General features: G+C 36.3%; 1 protein-coding gene and 1 long non-coding RNA gene across 3 annotated transcripts in view; one reads left to right on the forward strand and one right to left on the reverse strand.

The window, feature by feature from the left end:
* Positions 1-2772: 2772 nt before the first annotated feature.
* Positions 2773-16377, reverse strand: LOC143253315 (uncharacterized). 2 transcript variants are annotated; one of them, XM_076506990.1, is made up of 2 exons: positions 14640-16377; positions 2773-3034 (listed from the first exon to the last, which is right to left on the reverse strand). In XM_076506990.1, the coding sequence occupies exon 1, from the start codon at positions 16163-16165 to the stop codon at positions 14645-14647; it is 1521 nt and encodes a 506-aa protein (XP_076363105.1). In that variant the 5' UTR covers positions 16166-16377; the 3' UTR covers positions 2773-3034; positions 14640-14644. The 2 variants fall into 2 exon arrangements, with proteins under 2 accessions (XP_076363105.1, XP_076363106.1); XM_076506991.1 differs by lacking the exon at positions 2773-3034 and adding an exon at positions 12875-13974.
* The window catches only part of LOC143253316 (uncharacterized), a 35623-nt gene continuing 22693 nt past the window's right edge, over positions 4845-17774 (forward strand). The window contains exon 1 of the long non-coding RNA XR_013029503.1: positions 4845-5028. This is a non-coding gene — a long non-coding RNA (uncharacterized LOC143253316). The remainder of the gene's footprint in view (positions 5029-17774) is intronic.

Raw genomic sequence — 17774 nt, forward strand, 5'->3', positions numbered from 1 at the left:
CACTGAAAGATTTTCACTTTATTCAACTGTGCAAAATAACATTATAAAGTAATCTGTTGCTTCGTTTTTCTTTTTCCAATTAGATTACTCAGTGTGTCATAACCAGTATTTTTAGTTTAAATAATTGAATAATTATGTTTTCTTCTTGGTTTTTATGTTTGAGAGTTGTACGTATTTGTGTCAGGTCACAATAATTAACTTGGTTCGTTACAGGATTTAACCTGAAGCATGCTACGTACGAGAGAAAGGAAATTGTTTAAGATATTTGCGCATAGCTTACTTTATTTTTCAACCAAGTGATACTAAACTGACTTAATATTTGATCATGTTTTATTACGCAACTCGCTAAATAAAGAAAAAAATTGAGAAAAACAGAGAAGACAAAGTACATCCTTTAATACTTCATTTATATTGGTAGACGATGGGGGCCCAGCTTGACCAGGTGGGTTAAGGCGCTCGGCTCGTAATTCGAGGATCGCGGGTTCGAATTCCCGTCGTACAAATATGCTCGCCCTTTCCGCCTTGGGAGATTATAATGTTACGGTCAATTCCACTATTCGTTCGTAAAAGAGTAGCCCAAGAGTTGGCAGTGGATGGTGATGACCAGCTGCTTTCCCTCTAGTCTTACACTGCTAAATTAGAGACGGTTAGCGCAGATAGACCTTGTGTAGCTTTGCGCGAAATTCAAAAACAAACAGAAAAATAATAGTCGATGGAGAACCTCTTAACCCATTCACATGAAGCTCACCACTGTTTATGACTTCTCAACGTTCAGAACAGCTGGTATGGGTATTAACACTTATGTCATCTTCAGGTTGCGACGCCCTTTAAAATCCCGTACCCGTTTATACTCTCGTCTCTAAGACATGTGTCCGGCACCGGTCACTTCCAAACTCTCTCTTCTCAACCTGAAGATGACATAGGAAGGTCGAAATGTTGTTCTCTCCTTATCAATAAGTGTTAATACCCATACCAGCTGTTCTGAGATACATAAAGGTCTAACGGAGCTCTGCCCACACGGACATTGAAACCCAAAGTTTTAGCATTATTAATCCGCAGACATAACGCTGAGTTACTACGCCCTCATAAGTATTGAAATTTTCTTATTTCTTACAATTTTCGCACAAAGTTACACATAACTGTCAGTAATTTTGAATGGATAGAGTAGAAAAATTGCTGGTGGTAAATAACACCCATAAGGGGTTTGACGGTCACAGTTACAATGCACCACCAGCCCTAAAGTATAGAGCGCAGTTTTTGTGGCAAGGGGACGCGAACTGTAAATATTAGAATTCACAGTCTAAACACGTTAACCATTAGACTTATCTCCGTGCTAGTATTAAACAAATTAGCTCAATAAGCGCAATTTAAACTATGATAATTATGACAATTAACAACATGTTGTTCCGCATTTTTTAATGTTTCTTATGCTATTTATTTTATTAGTACAGCTGGACTATGTGGTTCGCCAGTTTTTTAAGTTACTATTTTTGTGTCACAAACAGGTTTTACTCCATTCTCTATTGGTGACCCATATTTCACCCATCTCTTCTCTCATTACACATGGTCAGGCATACCCACACTTCACACAATATTTATCTGGCTTAAGTAAGTGAAAAAAAAGAGAAAAATACTACACTATTATTTAAGGTTTATATTTATTATTTAAAATTCAACTATTCACAGTGATTTGAAATCAACAACATTCAGCACCATCTTGTGGCAAAAGAAATATCACGCAAATCTTGATTGTGTGGTTTTGCTGATTAAAAGCTATGATGTATATATATATATATATATCTTAGTAACACCGTATGGTAAATTCATATTTAATATTTAAAATTCAAGTATTCACAATCATTTTAAATCATTAACATTCAGCGTCATCTCGTGGCAGAAATACCACATAAATTGTGTTTTTTTTAAATTAAAAATTACCAAATATATAAAAATTAGTGACATCATGTAGTAGACATACTTACAAATATGTGAGCCAATAAAAAAAGAACTTTAAAAACACTTAATACGTTACCCAATAAAACTCTCAAATCTTCATGTAGACAAAATTATTCAAAATCCAATAACATGGAATTGAGATGTCCTAAAACGGTGTCCAGGCGTTTTAGATGCATCGTTAACACTTTCAGTTTCATTATATTTTTCACACTTATGAACGTGAAATGGTTCCCTTTCTCGTAATTTCTGCAGTAATGTTAGCAGTTAAGTTGTGGCTAGTTGGCTAATGTTCCGTTACAAATAGATACTCAACAATTATGGTTTTATAACGATAAAGCATTATTATTCTGCACTCATCTCGTGAACAGTAATTATTAGTAACAACTGAAAACTAAACAACATAAATATTTAATTTACCCACCCTCCTTGAAAGCTATCTCTCTGGTTGATAATATGTATATATATATCTAAATTTAAAATTATTTTCAACAGTAACTAACGAAAGATAACCATTTTCAAAAAAGAAGGTTAATACAAAATAGACTGAATCATATTCAGGATTATGAACAGAAATGTAATCCGATCAGGATGCAACTTCAGTAGAGCGCTTCATTCTATATATATGTTGTTTTTTTTTGTTTTGTTTTGCACTCTATATGTCCACTAAAAGCGGTCTTCCAACACTATTGGGTGACACACAAAACACCAGTGATGACAATATTATGAACTTCTTTATCATCCTGAGTTTCGAATGTTCTATATCATGTGACTAATGGTATAACTATAGAATTATGTATTACGTAAAAACTAAGGAAAGAAGAAAAAATAAACGAAGTTTTATTTCATGATAAGCAAAGCTCATTCCAGAAACTTAAAAAAATCACGTGAAGGTGAATTTGGATATAGACCACACGATCAAATTTAGTTTATGTAGTAAATTCTATTTTGAAAAGTCCATAGGCTACGTCAAACATAAGACATCGGAGCTGGATGTCCTGTTTAGTATACCACTTAACAAGCTTTTCTATATAACTTCGGTTCTGGGTTTTATACTTAACTGTTTCTTCCTTGGAAACACCTGCAAAAAAATAAAATAAAATAAAAATGCGTTAAATTTAAACTTGTTAAAATACGTAAATATACTCGTTATGATGACATACTTTGTTTTAAAGCAAAGCCACATTAGACTATCTGCTGTGTCCACCGCGGAGAATCGAAGCTCCTGATTTAAGCGTTGCAAGTCTGTAAACTTAACGCTGTTCCACCGGAGGGACTGACGGTATAGAATAACATACAGGGTAAAGTAAACATGACTGCATGGTTACTTAATTGGGAACATAGTTCTAACTGCTACTCCGAAACAAACTTTAATAAAACTGGTTTCATCTGCTTCGTAATTATCTTCTTCAGAACAACAGTACAACATTAGCTGCACCAGAGGTCCAGTAGGAACTGTGTGGTAGGTTTTTATTTCACCTGAATATAAACTAGCTTCTTGCTCAAAATATTTGTTTCCCAGCAAGAAAGCTATTGGAGTTTCATCATCTTCGTCTTTTCTTGGTTAGCTTCACTTTCACTGTACGTATATTGGAGTATCGTTATAAATATTCTAATACACAGTCAACCATTGCATATTACGCAAACATAAGCTTGAGATATAAAATAATTTGTCCAGGTGGTTAGGGTGCTTGACTCGTAATCTCAGGGTCCCGAATTCGAATCCCTGTCAAACCAAATATGCTCGCCCTTTCGTTGGTGAAAGAGTAGCCCAAGAGTTGGCGGCGGGTGGAGATAACACTCGTGTAGCTTTGCACGAAATTCAAAAAACAAACAAACAAATAATACAATCTTCAATAATTAGATTATCAGAAAGGTCTATTCGTTTCTTCAAATACGGTATTCACGTATGTTTAATAGCTTTAGTTTTCAGTATGAGACATGTACAAAATTTGTTTGCTTTACTACAAAGTTGCATAATAAGGTTCTGCGTTGTGTCGGTTACACGGTTAGAACCCTGAATTATAGTATTATAAGCCCTAAAGAGTATCGCTAAGCCAGGGTCTTGTTTGTTGTTAGGTACAAAACTACGTAATAAGTTACTTGTGCTTCGCCCACCACGAGTAACGAAATCCGATATTTAATGTCTCCACCAGAAAACAACTTCAGGTAGTATTTGATTGTTTCAACACCAAGTCACATTTTGGAGCGTCTGAACTGTGTCTGCTGCGGGGGTAGAACTACGAATTCTAATGATATAAGCCCTCAAACGTACCATTAATCTATCAGGGGACCACTTAGATATAAAAAGTATATTAGCTCACTGAATCCCACACACAAATGACGAAAATGATTGGTTAGCTTGTCCACAGTGCTTTCTATCAACGTTTTGTGCTTCGGTGCGGTATTTTGCGCTTACAAGGCTCACCGTGATTAACTCTAACATGGGAGCAGCAGCATACCAATGATTCATTCTCTGACTTTTTCAAAGAACCTGCAAACTGTTTGAACATATTACTTTGTTTCACTCATTTCGTTCATTTTTGTTTTTGGGGGGAGGAAGGTTTAGTAACGTTTTAGGCACAAGTAAATGTAAATATGTTTATCAAGTTATTATATTTATTATTTTTATATCTACCAAGTTATCTAGTTCACAATTTTTGTTGTATTTAACGTAAATGTACAAAAAAAGAATAATTACAAATTAGTCATCACTAAATTTTAACAATCCCCGATAAGTGACATCGAAACTGTACAACCCTGTATGATTTTATTTTTACAAAAAAGAGAGAGTTTTTTGGTGGTTTTTTTTTTCAAATCTGATAACGACAGAGAGAGACAGAGAGCTGGTTTGTTAGCTGGTATTTTGATCTGTAAAAGTCCCACAGGTGACGCCACCGGATGTAGTCGGGTCACCTGCCAACAGGTCGGGATCTATGTGTTTACAGCTGTGTATGGGGTGGCGGGATGTCTGATATATATGTACTAAACAGGTAAAATGCCAAGGTCAGGCAGCCTAGAACAGTAGTAGCATGACACAAAACCTGGCTTCTCACTCGACAAGAATGGAAATAAGTAAGTTTATTCTGAGAAAATAGAACATGTTATCGTACGATATTTTACACACTGTTGTTAACTATTAGTATTTTTATTTCATGGCATTTAAGAACAGATTCGAGGTTGATTTAGTTATAACACTGATTATTAAACATTTAGCATACTTGTATCTCAAGACGGCTGGTATGGGTATTAAAACTTTTATTAAATAAATTTTATTTTAATAAAAGTTTTAATGGTCACACCAGCCGTCTTGAAATACATCGATACTTCAAGTGAGTTTCTCGTCATCCCATATTTAGCATACAGTGTGGTTAGTTTCTATGTTGAAGGAGTATAACTGTGGCCGCAGGGCATTTTAATTTTATGATTTTGATTATTATTTTATCATTGTACAAGTAATGAATGTAAAATTCTACCCATCTAGTTATGTTTTGTAATTCTAACAAAACGTCGTTCAAAATAGTTGTGTATTTTTACATCAAAATTACTAAAATTTCAATAATATCGTCTTTTCGGTTGCAGTAACGTGTCTCAAGATGGCTGGTATGTCTCGATAATACATTTTTTACTTTAAGTGGGAGGCCTGGCATGGCCAAGCGCGTAAGGCGTGCGACTCGTAATCTGAGGGTCGCGGGTTCGCGCCCGCGTCGCGCTAAACATGCTCGCCCTCCCAGCCGTGGGGGCGTATAATGTGACGGTCAATCCCACTATTCGTTGGTAAAAGAGTAGCCCAAGAGTTGGTGGTGGGTGGTGATGACTAGCTGCCTTCTCTCTAGTCTTACACTGCTAAATTAGGGACGGCTAGCACAGGTAGCCGTCGAGTAGCTTTGTGCGAAATTCCAACACAACAACAACTTTAAGTGGGTTTCTCGTCACCCCGAACAACTTATCTGTAAAGAAGGAACACAAGAATAATTTTTCTGGTATGATTAAAGGAAGTTTGGGAAAGTAATTATTTAATAGAAGCAGTTAATATTTGAATGTAATTACCTTGGGTTACATCATTCAACAAATGCTCCAGAAATGAAATTTCTATTCCAAGTGTTACGCGAATTAATTATGTGAAATGGATAAATAAAACTCTAGCTTTCACAAACTTGGTCTATTCGAATACATCCTTTATGGAACGACCTAGATTCCGTTGACCAAATATCCCCTTATTCCAGAAACCTGTGAAGTGTTATACTTAAGTATGTGGATTAGAACACCTTATCACCTAAGCCTCCTTACCCATTCCCTTATCACTTATGCTTCTTCCCCATTTACAGTTCTGAATGTAAACTAATTTCTTCCGCACAGTTTGTAAGTAGAAAATGGTTGTTTTTGTTTCTGTTAGTGTGATTCGGCCCAAAGCATGTCCGTGGGTTGTAGTAGACAGACAGTGGCAACAGCCCTAGCTGTTTTCCAGACAACTTGACGAGTTATGCTCACCAATCCTGTTTTACATCCCATAATAGTCTTGGTAAACTCTTCGGTAAGCGTGCCACCTTAGGTTGTGCTTTCTCGGCAATGTGCGTGCGTCCAAATACCTAATCAAAAACAAGTTACATCGAAACAGGCAGGTAGATGATGCTCTTTTCCATGCAGGAGCTTTAATAGTATTACAGTGACTAAGAAATCTAAAAGCATTAAAATGGCTGCATGTAAAATGCAAAATAGACATACTCGTAAAATGAACAAAGGTGGATATTACTATTAGCCACTTTTGTATGCAATCAAAGCGTTTTTCTTTAATTACGTCATGGTATTGCTTTTTGTTATTTGTTTCAGAAGCAACTTCTTTCCTTCTTATCCAAGGTAAACATAGTAAACATACACCTTAGCTCTTTAAAAATAAACACTTCGTGATTTTCTTAGACAAGTTTGATCTAATGCAAGGAATCAGTCAATCACACTTTATATATAAATACAATAGACATCTGATAATACAGTGCCGTGTCACCAAGGGAGATACATTTAGCAACTGTATGACTGGTTCGCGACGAAATTCTTCACTATTCGACAGCGCAATCCTGTACTGGTTTTCATACATTACGGAGCTTTTCTGTACCGAGAAACGTTCGTACAGCTATAGTGGCTAAACAGTTTAGTAACAAAGGACATTATCTTCGGAAGAAGAAAGATTTTGGGGTTCTTCATGGAATTAGGAAAATCTGACAAGGAAGAGGGTCTAAATCAGCAACAGATCCTGACAACATACCTCAACCCCATCTGAAGCAATGTCCTCATCTGCAAAGTGAAGGTTATGGACACAAATAAGAGCCACTATAAACAATTAACAACAATACATTGCAATGAAGGTGGACATATCTCATAGTACTATTAATAAGATACTAAACAAGGATATGTGATTGGCCAAAGTTTCACAAGCCAGAAGAAGCTCAAAAGTTTCCAGCTATAAATGGAAATTAATTAATGTTAATAAGAAAGATGCCTAAAGAAACAGGTATCACGATATTTGATCCCATATCCATCACATACCCAGTGCGTCTTCAACATACTTTTGACAGCGGAAGACCTGTGAAAAGTGTGTCAAAATGTGTGATCTAACACTTGCCATACTGTGCTTCAGACGTAATAAGATCGATTACTGTCGACGACGGAGAAAGCAGTTCAAAGATAACACAACTGTTCAGGATCTCAAACACTGTTCTTATTGAGTGCGATTAACCTTCAGAAAAATAACACACACACACACATATATATGTTTAGCTAAGATAGAAAAAAGCACTATGTTTTTACACTAAGTAATCAAAGCACTTTACAATAAAAGAGACAGAGAAAATAAAACGACTTTGGTGGGTGATTCTAGTCGAGACGAGAAACGAAACTTTTTTTTTCCTGTCTTGACCAGATGGTTAATGCACTCGACTAGCATTCTGAGGATAGCGAGTTTGAATTCACGTCACCAAACACGCTTGCTCTTTTAGCTGTGGGGACAATGTACGTGACTGTTAATCCAACTATTTGTTGGTTAAAAGAGTAGCCCAAAATTTGGCGGTGGGTGGTAATGACTAGCTATCTTCCCTCTAGTCTTAACCTGCTAAATTAGGCACTAAAGTTAAATTTATTTATTTGCATTTTTACAAAAACCAACTTTCAAAGTAATAATTTATTGTCTAATCACAACTGTAATTTATACATTCTATTTACCAGCGGTAAGCATCAGGGCTTATAACGCCAGAATTAGTGGTTCGATCTCCTTGACGTCCAAAATGCAGCTAGTTCATTGTGCAATTTTGTAGTGTGACAATAAGAGGAAACGATGGAATCTTTGAGAAGAAGTTTGTTGTGTCACGATTATGTCCTGTTTTCATCAGCGAATGTCGTTAGTATCTTAAAAACTCACGTAAGTTTGGCAAAATAGACATTAGATGTTCTACAACAGTCTGGTACTTACAATGTAATACTACATAGTATACACATCATTTGTATTAAAAGTTACCTTCACAAAGAAGACATTATCATCATATGCATGTACTTACAGAGCTTTACCAGTGTGTCTCAGAAATTTGTTGACAGAATATTATTACTCTATATAGACATCTACAAGTTGATACCTGAAAATGTCACTTGTGTTTGTTCATGGAACGATATTATCATAAGTGATTTTCTAAAAAGTGTCACAGTAATTTGTTAAACGGTTTTACTATAACACGTGGATATTTACGAGGTGTTGCTGGTTTCACATTTATAGGTATTTGCTAACAGAATGTTATCGATAAAAGTATCTATTGTTATGTATCATAAGTATTTGTTGCCAAGATATACATATTTATGGGATGTTAGTATGTGGGTTTTCTTATAGCAAAGCCATATGGGGCATTCTGATGAGTCTACCAAGGGGAATCGAACACCTGATTTTAGCATTGTAACTCCGTAGACTTACCCCTGTACCAGCGGAAAACCGGCTGTTAGTATCACATGTACCTATTTATAGAATGTTACTAGTGTGTCAGATATTTTCTGAAAGAGTATTGCTAATACATGCACTGATTTATAGGGAGTTATTAATGTGTCACAGATGTTTACTGAAAGGATGTTACCAGTATATGTACAGAATGTCAAGGTATCACTACTATATGAGTGGTTTAATGTGCATTTTATTACCACATTAAAAAAAAAACTAAAAAAAAAACGCTGCAGATATTGTAAGTATGCAAAAAGTGCTAAAAATGGATCACCACATGACGTTTTTTTTTGTTAGTGTGGAGCGTGTTCATCGGCATTGTGTTTCTAATCTTGGACAATCGATCCTCAACCCAGTATGTTAACCATTAAGGTACGCTCGGTCAACAAAATGTTAGGACCATCGATCCTCAACCCAGTATGTTAACCATTAAGGTACGCTCGGTCAACAAAATGTTAGGACCATCGATCCTCAACCCAGTATGTTAACCATTAAGGTACGCTCGGTCAACAAAATGTTAGGACCATCGATCCTCAACCCAGTATGTTAACCATTAAGGTACGCTCGGTCAACAAAATGTTAGGACCATCGATCCTCAACCCAGTATGTTAACCATTAAGGTACGCTCGGTCAACAAAATGTTAGGACCATCGATCCTCAGCCCAGTATGTTAACCATTAAGGTACGCTCGGTCAACAAAATGTTAGGACCATCGATCCTCAGCCCAGTATGTTAACCATTAAGGTACGCTCGGTCAACAAAATGTTAGGACCATCGATCCTCAGCCCAGTATGTTAACCATTAAGGTACGCTCGGTCAACAAAATGTTAGGACCATCGATCATCAGCCCAGTATGTTAACCATTAAGGTACGCTCGGTCAACAAAATGTTAGGACCATCGATCCTCAGCCCAGTATGTTAACCATTAAGGTACGCTCGGTCAACAAAATGTTAGGACCATCGATCCTCAACCCAGTATGTTAACCATTAAGGTACGCTCGGTCAACAAAATGTTAGGACCATCGATCCTAAACCCAGTATGTTAACCATTAAGGTACGCTCGGTCAACAAAATGTTAGGACCATCGATCCTCAGCCCAGTATGTTAACCATTAAGGTACGCTCGGTCAACAAAATGTTAGGACCATCGATCCTCAGCCCAGTATGTTAACCATTAAGGTACGCTCGGTCAACAAAATGTTAGGACCATCGATCCTCAACCCAGTATGTTAACCATTAAGGTACGCTTGGTCAACAAAATGTTAGGAAGTATTAAGAGTAGAAAATGTTTTGTTTTTTAACTTAGGAACACCATATGTTCGACCCTTTCTTATATTTAATATAAGTTGTAACGTGACAAAGAATGTAGAATAAATAAGCAACGCTATGATTCCTTCGTGATAGAAAGGGGCCACGCTAAATGTGAACTGTTTTCAGAACTTAAGACTAGGACGAAGCTAGTTTGTTCATTAACCAGTCAAGACATTTCAAAATTTTATCTTATTGGAATCTACTATTGGTCAAAGAGCCAACTACTTAACATAAATTAAACGCGTATGAAAGTAGAATATTATATATATATATATATATATAATAGTGTACATAAAATTAACCATTTGATTTCTCGAAAACAGCAAATCTAATGCAGTGAAGCTAGAATAGTGTATTTTAATTTACACATATTGTACTTGTGTGAAATAGACTTATGTAATGTTGTGTCTGAAATTTAAATTTAGAGAAGGTATGTGCACAATAATTTGAAATTTTGATTATTTCATGTGTTTATACACACACACACACACACGATATATACTAGGTATGGCCTAGTAGTTAGTGTGCCAAGAGGTCCAAGGTTCGAACCGTGACATATCTCTGTTCCCTTTCGACAATGACGCGATCCTATTACTTCCCCAGGCAGCAGGTATTGCTGACTGTTTGCCGTCCTTCTGGTCAACAGTTTTAAATTATGGATATCTATCCTTAACTTTTGGGATCTCTGACCCTGACCGTTTAGCCCATGTGTTGCAGAGGGTGCCGTCCAGGTTGAAAATACTACATACGTATTAGATCAAAAGAATAAACGATGGTTTGGAGTTCTTTCTTATATATAAAAGTGTTTTTTTGTTTTTTACGAATTTTAGTTGAAGCCCAATTACTGTAATTACCATTCCAACTTCGAAATGCCTTAGTGGTTCCCATATAGAAGAAATGTTAACATTTCAACTGGTATTTCATGAAAACACCCAGCTACTATGCATGTATATTTCTTATATAAATTTCTTAACAGGTACACTGCGTTGGGTAGGGTGGGGGAGCTTGCCGTAACAGATAATGTGACGACTTATTTCCGGTAGGTAAGGTAGGTAGGTAAGTATGTACTACCGTTCTAAGATGTTCCAGGTTGTTCACATCAAACATTATTGTTTCAACTAAACATTTTTTTAGCATTATTTCTATTCTATAATTTTAATTTTAGCATACACGTGTTCAATATTGGACCTAGTTTGTTTTGCATCTGCCCGCGTTCGATTTTATCACCCTGTTAGTACTCGCATTAAAAAGGTAGTCGTTCAAACCCAACAGAATAACCGAAAATTTGTTTAGAAGCAGGAAATAATTAGTCAGATTTTGATAAAACTCTATTAAATATTAACACCAAGCGGAAAGTGCGCTACCTGTACATCAGTTAATCTCTGCAAATTTTGGAAATGGTCCCTATCTCTGGAATGTACTGGTGGTGCAAAATGCAATGAAATTAAATACAGACAGTTCAGGAGGCACATACGCAGAGATTACTTAAGATGGGGCAATTTGCCCAATAATTAACTTATTTTATAATTCTCTATAAATATAAGAATCAGTTCTAAAGACGGCATCGTAATAATGTCGAAACGAAAAGTTTCACGGTGCATGAAAAAAACACAAAAACAACAACATTATTTTATGTGTTCCATTAAACATAAGCAAAAGTCTGCCACTACGCAAGTTTCAATTTCTTCCGGTGTTTTGCTTCTTTTCAACAAATACTGACTTTTTACCCTAACTTTGTATGATATTTTTAAAAAGCTGGCAAACATTTACGTAAGACTAGCATTTATGGCTTATCCCTTAAAAGTAACGATTTTCTCTCTCTCTCGGCTTTAACCAACATTCCACAGCAGACAAAATTCTGGAGAATGTACTGACTTTTTGCAGTATTATTTTTGAGGTACACTGCGCAAAAAAAACCAGAAAAAACGTTGTTACACTTAACATTTTCCTTGCATGACAATTAACTGTGTGTCTATAAATAAAGAGAAGTAGAAAAATACACAATAATGTTTTTATTTATCGATAGAATTAATAATATTAAAACAAATTGTTAGAAGTAAAGCACCAATTCGACACAGATGAACAGCCGTTTTGCCACATGTGGCGAGTGTCACCCATATTGGACACCTTGGTTCTACAGAATCCAAATCCAATTTTGTGACTAATATTTTTTATTCGCAAATTTAAATTCTACATGTTTGATGTTGTTAAGCACAAAGCTACAGAAAGGGCTATCTGTGCTCTGCCCACCACAGGTATCAAAATTCGGTTTTTCGGAGTGGAAGTCCTCAGACGTACCACTGTGCCACTTGGGGGATACATGCTTGTTATTAAGAGGTCAGCGTTCTGCGTCTGGCCGTGTTAGATTTTTAAAACACTTTTTACCACTTTTACCACATTCAAATAAACCTACCACACAAAGTTGTATGGTTATCTTAAACCATCATTTTCTGGGTTCAGGGGGATGCGTGAAACTAGTAACTGATTTTGTCAGTACATCTAAGAATACAGCATGTTGAAATGATGCCAACCAAATTAAATAAATAAACTAAAAAAATTCTATCAAGACCTACAGTACTTTGATCTTTACATCACGTCTCAGCACATTCATAAGGATGTTGTATTCAGTCTAACACAAAACTCAAGGTTCAACAACACTGAATATACTTGTTTCGATAGATATACAGAAGATAGATAGACCAAGTTTTGCAGTAGAGTCCTTTATTATAACCTACAAACACATACATATATATGTATAATGGGAAGATTTGGTCGAGGGCAACTTAGGTTAACTGTTAACACTCAATTATCTCATCAGTACACCGTGTGTCGGAAAGCTACAAGGGAAACTAAAAAAGTGAAAGATATAATGGAACAGCGTTACTGCACTTGCCTTAATTAAGTAATCACTACCATAATCAAATTAATTTTCAACCTGCTCACGAGCAGTTAAAATCGCGTGAAATTATCACTTCAGTGCTTAGACATATCACCTTCACTGAGTGGACAAACTCGCCACTAATCATTTGGTCAAATCTCTTTCTGGAGAGATAAAATGCTTACCTTTACTAATAACTACCTTTAATTAACTTAATCTCTGGTTCTGAAAAATGAAGCTGATAGTTGAACACCGAGGAAACCGTGAGGAAGATATAGTATAATTTTAACATTTTCAGAAACGGTGTTTTGCTTGCCTAAGTGCGAGTTGTGAACCAACAGCCATATAAACGTTTCATATATTATTCAAAAACACATTTAGGTTAAACTACGTCGGTGATTAATTAGAAGAATAAAGATCTAGATAAAAATAATCGGTTATCCTATGAACAATCTCAGCTATGGATAAATATGATATATTTATCAGCTGTTATCATATATATTCCTCAACTTATAATGTGCATTCTTCAGCTGTTATAATTTATATGTTACTAAACTGTCATCACGCGTATTTCTCGTATGCATTTCTAGATATACACAGTGTGTATATATTTATTAAAGCCTCTTAAATGTTAATTAATTCGATAATTGGAACAGTTTAAAAGTTAACCAGTAACCGACAACAAAATAAGCAAATAAAAAATTAGGTCTTTCGATCAATCTTTTAAATTTGATCGCTTTCGATTTCAGATTAATTAACTTGTTAATTATAATTACATATACTAGCAGCTTTTCGTTGCACCTTTCGGTATTCTTGTGATTCTATGGCAGTACGAAGTTACGGTCATGCGTGAACTGGAAGTTCTGTAAACGTAAAATGTTGGAATTGAATTATTTAACATAAATAATAAAAGGAGCGCTTTAAAAAAGTTAAAACTTGACCAAAAACACAAGCGTATTAATCTACATTTTAAAACTTTCATTATACTTCCTATTTCGAAGTTTAATAGATAGACAGGTAATTAACTAGAACTGAGATATTCTTGCTTTGAGATTTCCAGTAAGCGTTTGTCTTTTTGTTTACGTTGAAATGATACAAACATACTTTCTATAGCTCATCCATTGTATGAGCCTAAGAAATCTTAATGTTTACATATAGTACACATAAAAGATAACAATATGATACGTAGATTTTAACAGTTAGCTCGATAGCCAAAGCAATTACAGTTACATATTCTTTCCAAACTGTTTCCCTGATGGTTCAACAATAAACTCTAGAACTTATAATTCAAAAATTCAGGGATCGATCCTTGCAGTTGTTGTAGCACAAAAAACCTGTTGTGCAGGTTTAAGCTTAACAACAAGCTTTCCAAGCATTGTAACAACATTGTTTAAAAAGTTGTAATAAGAGGTAAACAATGATAGTTGAGTAAAAACATAATGAGCTAATTCCAATGATATATATATAATATTACCAGTAACGTTTATGACCAAACATATAGTTTACTGGTTAAAATACAAGTGGTTACCTCAATCATAAAAGTTTTTGTTTTCTTTTACGGATAAAATTGCCTTGATCGCCACGACTTTCACATCCATTCCCCTTCAATTCCAGATCCTTTACCAACTGAGCAAGTTCTAACTCTTTCTTGTTCACGGTTTGAAATGATCCTGGAGCGTCTCCGTTATGGTCGCTGCTGTCACGAGAACCATTGGCCAAAAAGTGGAGGTTAGCCAGGCTATTAGATCTGGAGCGATGCTCTTGCCGGATTGAAAAAGAAAACGCCCTCTCGTTAATGTGACCTTTCTTGCGGTAGATACCATTATTGAAGGGGGCCTCAAGCTCTGATGGAGTCTTCTCCTTTTCATCTCTTTTCTTCTTCTGAGAGAGTTTAGGAGGTCTCGGAACTGTACCATAATGTTGTAAGATGTAATTTTCTTGCGGAAACGTGCCTGGCTGGTAAGACGCTTTGGGAGTGATTGGCATGACAGAAGGCATGTACACAGGTTCCTCCACTGGTATGATGGGGATCCGTTGTCCCTTTTTCCCCCTCCGTTCTGTGTATAAGCCCGAGCCGACATAAATAGCTTTAGATGGTACGGCCACAAGAGGAGGTCCGTTTGTTTTAACAAGTTGTTCATGCTTCTCCTTTTTCTTCATTTTCGATAATTTTTCAGCTTTGGCTTTGCTTTTACTCTCTTTCCCTGATATTGAAAGCGTATTGTGTGAAGACATAGGAAGAAGAGGTGGGAAAGGCATCTGTCGTGGTTGAAGAGATCTGATCGACCCAATCCCTAATGATCTCACGCTGCGGATCGTGCCAGTGTTGTCCACATACATTACTTCCTGTTCTGTTGGGGCTGCTCCCATCCACACTTTACAGTTATCCTCTCCGTTGGCCGCAGCAGCTCGTGAGATGGTCCCTCGTTTAGATTCGTGACCATATAAGTGGCCATTGCCAATGGTTTCATGGCGCCCATCTTCTACCTTTTGAAGATTATCCAGTCCGGTAACGGAACGGCTTCTGCGGGTTTCAAGGTAGTATGGGTTTTCTTCTAACTGCCGAGCTTCTACATTGTCGGCATAAGCATGGAAGCAACATCGAACTATAGCATTGGCTGCGGCATCCTTCTTGCATATAAAAGCGTGACACTCCAAAACTTTGATTCCGGTAGTACGTCGCAGTATGCAAGCGAACAGAGGCGGGTGGTTAGGGCTAGCATTTTGAACGAAGGGACTATCTAGAGGCAAAAATTTCTCTACCTTCTCTCCGTCTTTATCAAGAACGACAACATGCCGAACAGCAGCGCAATAATGCAGAGTGTCAATAGAGAAAAATCTAGTCACGGGACGTCTCGATTCGTCAACGTTTTCTAAAAGAATGCCGTTGCTCCAAACGCTCAGCCACGAATCTATTCCCTTGGCAGTAAGTGTACCCTGCCCTGGGTACAAATCCCGCAGCGGTTCTTGTATTCCTTGTAGGCCATCCTTTGTAAAGTGGGGCACTGCAGAACCCAGGTAGAGAACACGGCAACGGCAGATAGGGGTCGTCATTTCACTCGTGTGCCAAAGTACACACTCGTTTCGTTACGGTCTTTGTTTACATTACGCTCTACAGATCATACCAGTTACTTCATCTTCGAAAAAGACAACTATTTTATTATTATTATTTACATGCAAAGCTACTGAAGAAAGATTAGTTCTATTAGAATGTCCGAATATAGTCTTGACACTCTCTCTCTAACTTAAAACTGTGAATTCATCTGTAGGTGGGTTAAGGGCGTGCTTTTCTAATCCTCTCGCTTACTGGTCTCTAAACGAGCCAACGACCGGGCTACCAGCCAATCGGATCTGCTCTGTGACAGAACAAATGACGTATTCTAAACACTTGGTGGGAAAAGAGTTCGAGCTAGTTGTTGTTTTACAGCTACGTTTGTTGTTGTTTTTTCGCGAAACTTCATTGTACACAACGTAAAAGAAAATATAGTTGTTATGAGTTTCAAAGATTTACGTAGGCAGTCTTATTAAAAAAAAGAGAGATTGTAGGATCTTAAATAATGAAGAATATAACTAATTCACAGTGTTCAACGCTTCAGAATAGATCGTATTTCGAGTGTATCTCCATTATCGCAGTTTTGCCAAAGAAAGACATTAGGGGGTAAGAAAGTGCCAGCGAGTAGCTTATTTACAACGTTTTATCGAAGAGCTAGCTCAAAATCATTTTATTCCTGTTTGATTTTTGAAGTGTTTGGTTGAAACAAAAAATCGTCGAACGATGAACGATTTTTTTGTTTGAACTGGAAAATGTTTCTTCTACAATACACTCGACAAAGGAACAATTAAATTGTTACGCCAATATTTTACCGTGCACAGGATGTATAAAACGAAATAACACATATTTTCAAAGTAATTTTAGAATCATGTGATTTATCTCCTTTACATACTTGTACCAAAAAATGTCTTACGTTAGCTTTTGCACTTTCGTTGTCAGTTGCTATCAAGTTTGGGAAGTCAGTTAAATAAATACAATAAAAATCCACATCAAGAAGGTATAGTTGCTAAAGTCATAAATCCATGACGTGTAAGGACATCATAAGTGTACAACACAGCTCTTATTGGATATTATTTGAATAATCTATTATTAAAAGTTCACCAAAATGACATTTACACTTAACAAATAGCAGGAGATTGAAAAGTTTGTGCCTCACAGTATTATTAACTCAGCCTTACATTAGTAATAAACTTACAAATATTTGACTATTATATATATATGTATTTTATGTATAACGTATCTGCACGTGAGCGTGTGCTGCTAAGAGTGTATATTTCCATTTGGTCCTCAACACGTGCCTGGGGGGTAGCATAAAGCTTACTGAAGTCTATCTCTTGGCTTTCTTCTCAGGGAACTTCCTGTTTGAGAAATTACTAGATGTTCTCTTGAGGCTAAAGATAACCTGCTAGTCATGCAAACCTCTAGACTAAACCATACACATACACGTTGTCCTTAATTCATCTAACTTGTCTGGTTCTAATAATAAAGGATATAATAATAATAAAAAAAAGACATCGTAACAGCAAGGTACACTCGAGTCTAATAATATAGAATATTGTCTGGAAGATCTTTATATCAAATAATAAAATCTGAAATGAGAAATATATTTTT

The sequence above is a fragment of the Tachypleus tridentatus genome, chromosome 6, assembly GCF_004210375.1.
Source record: "Tachypleus tridentatus isolate NWPU-2018 chromosome 6, ASM421037v1, whole genome shotgun sequence".
Classification (NCBI taxonomy): Eukaryota; Metazoa; Arthropoda; class Merostomata; order Xiphosura; family Limulidae; genus Tachypleus; species Tachypleus tridentatus.